Source organism: Taudactylus pleione, unplaced genomic scaffold, assembly GCF_031769625.1.
Source record: "Taudactylus pleione unplaced genomic scaffold, aTauple2 ptg000279l, whole genome shotgun sequence".
Lineage (NCBI taxonomy): Eukaryota > Metazoa > Chordata > Amphibia > Anura > Myobatrachidae > Taudactylus > Taudactylus pleione.
The window spans coordinates 782,253-789,792 of NW_028284681.1; the positions used below are offsets into that span (position 1 = coordinate 782,253).

At 42.1% G+C, this 7,540-nt stretch overlaps 1 protein-coding gene across 1 annotated transcript in view; it reads left to right on the top strand.

The window, feature by feature from the left end:
* Nucleotides 1–6,352, top strand: part of LOC148512612 (protein-glutamine gamma-glutamyltransferase E-like) — a 58,683-nt gene extending 52,331 nt beyond the window's left edge. Inside the window, exon 5 of the mRNA XM_088481939.1 lies at nt 5,879–6,352. Coding sequence (XP_088338065.1) covers nt 5,879–6,032 — 154 coding nt within the window. The 3' untranslated portion in view covers nt 6,033–6,352. The remainder of the gene's footprint in view (nt 1–5,878) is intronic.
* Nucleotides 6,353–7,540: the final 1,188 nt, after the last annotated feature.

A 7,540-nucleotide genomic window follows, 5' to 3' on the forward strand; every position in this document is an offset into this window, starting at 1 on the left:
GCAGTGTCCCAAATATATTACTCTGGTTTGGCACAGCTGTAGTTTGTCCTTAGCAACCTTGTGTCCTGTGCGCGAGAGGTGAAGCAACAAAAGTTTAGTATCATTTAAACATGACATAAACGAATCAGAACATTGCAATAAATCGTCTACATATTGAATTAGAGCAGACCCATTGGCAGGTTGAAAAGATTGTAAACAGTCGTGCAAGGCCTGGGAGAAGATACTGGGGCTGTCTATGAAACCTTGGGGCAATCGTGTCCATGTGTATTGTACACCCCTGTATGTGAAAGCGAATAGGTACTGACAGTCAGGATGAAGAGGCACAGAGAAGAAAGCAGAACAGAGGTCAATGACAGTGAAATGGGTTGCATTTGGTGAGATCTGCATGAGAATGACAGCTGGATTTAGCACTATGGGAAACTGGCTCTCCACTACCTTATTAATACCTCTAAGGTCTTGTAGCAGCCTATAACCCCTCCCACCACTCTTCTTTACCGGAAAGATGGGACTGTTGGCTACACTAACTGTACGAACTAAAATTCCCTGTTGTAATAATCACTCAATTATTGGATAAACCCCTAATTCTACCTCCTGTTTTAGTGGGTACTGGGGAATTTTTAAAGCTTGCCTACCGCCTTTTAAATTTACCATTACGGGGCTTACGTTTGCCGTTAATCCAGTGTCCTGTCCATCCTTGGCCCAAAGTGAATCTGGAATCTGGGATAACATTTGATCTACCTGGGATGGATTTTCACTTAAACTGGTAGAGTGATACATTATCCTTTGGGGAGTGTCCAACATATCCCTCACATCGTGTGCAACTATCTCTGGGATATCTAAAAATACACCATCAGGGGTACAATATATGACACATCCCATTTTACATAACAAATCCCTTCCCAGTAGGTTAGTAGGAGCTGCTGCTGCCAGGAGTAAAGAATGCCTGGTATGACTCGGCCCAATAGTAACCTCTGTGAATTTTGTTAAAGCATAATGTTGCACTTTACCCGTTACGCCCATTGCTGGTACTGTCTCGTTGGTTACCTGTAAATTAACGGGAGATGTTATCACTGACCTGGTCACACCTGTGTCTACAAGAAAAGGATATTTAGTACCAGCTACATCAACCATCGTGACTGGCTCTTCCCTAGTACTTCCCATTAACCTGACTATCTGTAGACTACAGGTATGACCTGACCCCTAGCATTGGCTCCCACTCTCCAATAAAGCATTAACGGCCACAATTGGAGCTGGTGCCTGTTGGACATTTGCTGGTCTCTGTGTATATCCTTTATGGGGATATCCAGGTACTCCCTGGTTTGGGGGTCCTACCCTTTTTGCCGTACAGTTTTTACTTACATGTCCTAGCTGGTTGCAGTTATAACACTTTCATAGGTTAGATGAAGAAAAGGATTGTTGTGTAGGTTGAGCAGGAGAGAAAGGTGGTGGGTATGGGTAAGGATATTGAGGAAAAGGATATTGTGGGAGGTATGGAGTTTGTGGGTAGTATGGGATCTGTGGTTGTTTATGATAAGTGGGGTAGGGCTGTGTTTGCTATGGTGTGGGATTAGTGAGGACGTGTAACTGTTCAAGTGCAGGTGTGGATGTGGGTGCAGGTGTGTCGGTTGGCTGTGATGTTACCGTCATTCCTTCTAAAGCTTGAATACTGACAGCCATTAGTTTCTCGCTCTGGGTCTCTCTCTTTTTAGAGATGTTTTTGTCATGTTCTATGGCGGATTCTATGAGGGTATCTACTGTGACTCCCCTCCAGCCAGGCTTTGAGGTCTGAACCTGGGTCTTTAGGTTCTCTTTAAGACCATCCATGAGTATAGTGACAATCATTCCCCTGTGGTGAGTGCTATCTTTAATATCTTCTAACCCAGTGTACTGGGTGATAGCCTGCAGAGCCCGGTCTTTTTGTTTTATGGTGAAGATTTTGTTCCAGTTAACTACTATTGGAAAATATACACCCAATTGAGTTATAATACGGGAAATGTTACCTTGGTTTACTTTGTCTGTTAAGGGAACGTCACCATCCAATACACAATCCGTGATATTGCGTGGTAGACAGGCCCTTAACACCACTCGCCAATCTTTATTGGTTGGCTCGTGAGAACTACCCAAATTTCTCAAAAATCTTTGACATTTGGCTAATTCCTTTTTGGGATCAGGGAAATCATTCATGATGGAATTTAGCTCTTCTCTTGTCCAAGGACAATGCATTACCACTTCCCTTGTGGGCACTACTCCATTCGCATCCGCATTCCCATTCGGAAACAGTTATTGTCTGGATGGGATGCAGACCGGCCACACTGCTGCTTTTGACCTTATTACCTGGCTGGGGGTTTAGTCTGTTGCTGCAACGTATGGTATTAACAACTTCCTCTACGGGTGCAGAGGATGTTAACACTTCCCATGCTGTTACTGATGGAGATGGTGGCACCACTTTTGCTTGTCATGGTGCAGCATCTAAAATGTGTACAGCATGGGAAATGGCAGACATGACAATAGGCTCATCATCCACATCATAAACATTTTCCTTATGGTTACTTAAGAGAGGGTACAAATTACTTGTTACATTTTTATGGGTTTTTTCAATAACTGTACCTGCACCCCCATCCACATAAGGTGGTGGCGGTGTGCGTGAACTACTGGCAATACATTCCGCAAAGCTACCTTGCTGCACGTGCCTGCTGTTTTGCGGCTCGCACACATTGCAATCCAGCGCCGCGGGTGTATTTTCTGGCAATGCGTTCGCGATGCTAGTTTGCGTCGCTTGCACATTTTTAAGCCACGCATCCCCTTCATGCTGCCACAATTTTAAACATTCGTAATATTTTACCTTTTTCCCTCGAGAATGCATCAGGCTGATGTGATCTTGGACATTGTTCAATACATCTTTATCAAAACTACCAATTCTGGGGAACTGCCTAACACTCTTCATCGTTATCTTAAACCATACGTCACAATACCTTATTGCATAAGCACCGTACTTAGTATGCATAATACGACGGGCCGATCCAAGCGGCGCTTCCATTAGCAGCACATCATTGTCTAACATCTCTATTGTTTGCGTGGCTCCCATCTCGGGACTACTACGTTTTTCAATAAAGATTTAAACTGGTGAAAGACAGTCAAGATACTTTCACTTACCTGCGGACTCCTCTGAAAGAGGGTGTATCCACGAACCCTGTGGAGGAACTCTAGACGCCTCCACTCACCTATGGGAGAAAGCTGCTCCCACGCAGAAATCCCTTTTTGATTACTTTCCAACTGCTAGGGAGCAATAAATACCCTTTGTTTTCTAGTTGATTTCGTCCACTCTCTCACCAGTTCACAATCACAGTTTATCCCAAAACTATGTGGTTCAATTATAGTGTTCAAATAAGCCTAACAGATCACACACACTGATTACTGAATACTATAATCACACTGGGAGCCGAACCCTAACAAAAATAACAACCCATACACCTGCCTTGTGTAAAGTAAATGGTAAGCAGCTACCGAGTCACTAGGCCAACTCCTGCACCTAGCACTTAAGGGTCCTTCGATACCCTTAACATTTAGGTCCCGTGTTACACCCTTAACAAATACTCACAGTTACACATTTTTTTCCTGCGCAGACAAATACACCAGTTATTGGCAACAATTGATAATGTAATCTCAACGGCTTTGTTTAAACACGTGGCAGCACAACCGGAAATACGTATACGCTATTGTGCGACTATTCGCCTACACAATAATGCAACTATTACACAACTGTATGACTCTTACCCTTAGCTGCGTATGCAACAGTGCGTCTCTGCTGTGTGCGCAAAAATGAGACTCAGCCGTGTACGCAATACTGCAGCACCCCTTTTAGCGTGAAATTCTATCAAAGGAAAACAAACTTTTTCCTTTTTTGTCCCTGGGTTCTAGTCAGCGTACCTTGACTCACACGATAATGGGTAGCGATTTCTCAGCATCAAGTGGTTGCAGATAAACTGCGTGTGGCCACACTCCACCCTTTGGTGAGAGATCGATGACCGTATGTTTATCGTGTGAATAGGTAAGTGACCTCACTCAACGAGCCCCCAACTAAGGATACTGAATTTAAACCTCTATATGCTCCTGCCTATACCTTCTAAAATTGACGCTATTTGTGTATGCAGTCATACAGTAAATAAATGCCTTCAGACTTTGAGAAAATGTGTTTCCAACGCACAAAGGTTATTATTCAAGCAAAGTACAGATAGTTACATGCTGTGATCTAAATACAATGTAGCGCAAAGAAATTATACAGACCCAAGGTACAGTTATACATACGCACGCACTCTGGGACCAGTTACCGGCATCAACAAGAAATCTCCAGCAATCAGCAATCAGCAAGAAGACTCCAGATTGGGGTCAGAACACACATATATGTATATCCTTACAGAAATAGACTATACAATAGAGAGGTTTGTTGCGATCCCATTGGTTCTCCATCATGGTGCTTCTGCTACAGGACATTTAACAGGTCGATTCAAATGGACACAGGTCAGCCTCCGACAGCCTTTTGTCTCTGTTTTCCCGCCTCATGCAAATCTAAGCTGTTAATTTTACAAAGTACATTTTAGTGTTTTAACTCTCTACAATCCATAAATTGAGAATGCATGTTGCAATCTTCTCACCGATGATACCGGAAAGCTGTTGAGAAAGTGTAGATCAGTACAACACCAAACACGGTTTACTTATCACGTATTAAACCTTAGATACCAAATAGCCTTTATTTCACAGCATTAGTAATAAATGAATAAAACTTGAATCTTACACTTTGAGGCTATGGAACCTTTTATGTGAGTGTGCATTGTGTAAGTATTAGGGGTTTGGGAAAAGACGCTAGTTAACTTGGGGCAGATGCGTACGCATGAAGCTAATAAACAGCGTTCACATGCAGGATATTATGCATTCGCTTATGTGTGACATGTTAACAGTGCAACTGTGTGTATTAATGTGTGTATGAGGTATGGTAAAATATGCGATCGCATGATGCTAATAATAGCATCGCCATATGTACTTAAGTGTGAGTTTAGATAAAATGGCGCTGAGCGGCCATTCGCAAAATGGCGTCTTGCAAATCTCATTTTTAAGATGGTGTCTTGCGGCCATTCGCAAGATGGCATCGTTTCGATCTAATTTTAAGCTGATCTTGTCTCAGCCAATTATCCAGCTTCGACAATCCTATGCCGAGTCATGAGGAACATGGCCGCATTTGTCTTTTATTAGGTTTTTTGGGAGGGGGGAGCAGGTGAATACTAAAAAAGCGGGTGCACGGACCCGCCCTACCTTGTGGGAGTGTCATGGGCATGTATCCGTGCAATTCTAAGTCATGTGTGTGGGAAAGGGAAGCCTGTTTCTGACAGATCTCTTGCACTGACCATGGAGCAAGTGCAAGTGCTGATACAATAATGATGGTTGCGGTGACTGGTGTAAAATGAGTGGGTGACACGGCTTTCCACTTGCATATGCATTAACCCCCCGGATTACCTTTATGGATTCTCACATTAGCATAAAATAGTATATCTGGCTTTCGCGGCTGCCAGCAGCTACAGACAGCGTGCAAGAGAATCAGCCCCTTACATCACTCATTACACCTTAATAGAGCCGACTGTATTAGAGCAAATGTCTTTATCATTTGCATTGTAATAAGGGTGTTTTTATAAAAGTATTGCCAATACTCTGGATTTACTCTTAACTGCAAATTATGCACCTAAGCTGTATTGAAATCTATACATCAGAGTAAAATAACTCTAATATGGCATCAACCATTTGTTGTAAAAGCCACTAATAATAACTTAAGTATTTGGTGCTCTGCCTGTATATAAATATAATAATGTTATTGTTTTTTTGCCTTTAGGGGAAGCACAGTGAGGCCTAATGAGACCACCACAATTCCTCTAACAGTAACGCCATATAAGGATGGCAAGAAGCATTTGCTGGTTGATTTTACAAGTAACAAGTTCCAGAATGCTAAAGGATATCTGGAGATAGAAGTTCATAAGAATGAATAATTTATTTATTACATTTACATGTATAATGCTGCAAGTTAATTTATAATTTAGCTCTGTATTTCAGCGGGTTTCTACACGTTATGTAGGACGCAGTCACAGCCCAGTCAGGCAGTGTCTTAGTCCTGTACACTCCTGTTACTTGACGGCTGTAGAATTCCCAGGATGCAGTTTGGCATAAAGTTCCTTCTATTTGTCTGAAACCACTGTGGGCATGTTTTATAGAAGTCTGAGAAAGGTCACTTGTTGCAATGTGGCAGATATCTGCTGCTTTTCCTATGTGCAGTCAGTAAGAATCTAAGGGGTCTATTTACTAAGCAGTGTTAGGAGACAGAGTGAAAAGTGATAAGAAAGTGATAAGGTGCCAGCCAATCAGCTCCCAACTGTCATCTCACAGGCTGTGTTTGAAAAATGACAGTTGGGAGCTGATTGGCTGGCACCTTATCACTTTCTTATCACTTTTCACTCTGTCTCCTAACACTGCTTAGTAAATAGACCCCTATATCTGCCTCCTGGTAAAGCTGTTTTATGTGATCAAGTGCTTCTTGCCCTCCTAGTTTACAAGACCAGATCCCATTCTAGGTACAGTGGACTTGCAAATCCATGAAATAGGTCCAGTTATGCAAATACAGGTACATACATGGCTTCACAAAAGCATTTGCGCTACATTTTTTTGATTTATACTGTTCATAAATGCCCCGGTACATTAATCCGCATAACATACATTATTGTGTTCAATTATCAAATAAAATATGCATTTATTCTCTTTATTTAACCTTGTATCTTTCTTCTATAAATGAGGCTCTAAATACTTTGGTTGTATCTATTTCTCTATATAAACTTTCTACTACTGTACTGTACTATATGAATGGAGCTCAAACTGCATGTTGTAGAACTCAAAAATGGGCTTTAATGAATCTTGCAGGTGTTCCAAAATAGCAATGAACCACAAAAGGACAGTAAGCCGCCCTAAGCAGCAATACAAGAAAAGGTTGTGATAATTATTACAATGGAGCAGGAAGTTCAAACCGGGCTCCAGTATACAGGTGTTATCCTCCACTCATACACAGGAAAAGAGCAGCTTAGGAGAGTCTAGTGCTGCAAATACGCATTGTCTAGTCTGCATTCCCCAAAATTTGTCTATGGGTCTCATGGACTGGGAGCTACACTCCATAATCACAGTTAACATGACATGTATGACACAATGGGACAGATGTATGAAGTATTGAAAAAAGTGGAGCAGTGTACCAGTGGAGAATTTACCCATGGCAACCAAGCAGCTTCCACATAATTATGACCATTGGTGGAACTACTATGGTTGCAGGAGCACTCTGAGACCTACCTCCCTTCCGGGGCACCTGCAACACTCCTTGTGGCTTCAGTGACACTGTTGTTCCTCTACCTAAGTTTTACTATGGGGCCTGGTGATGCATTGTTCTTCCCCTGTTCAATCCATATAAACTGCAAAATACTATCAATTGAGAGACACATTGACAACTTTCAATCCACAA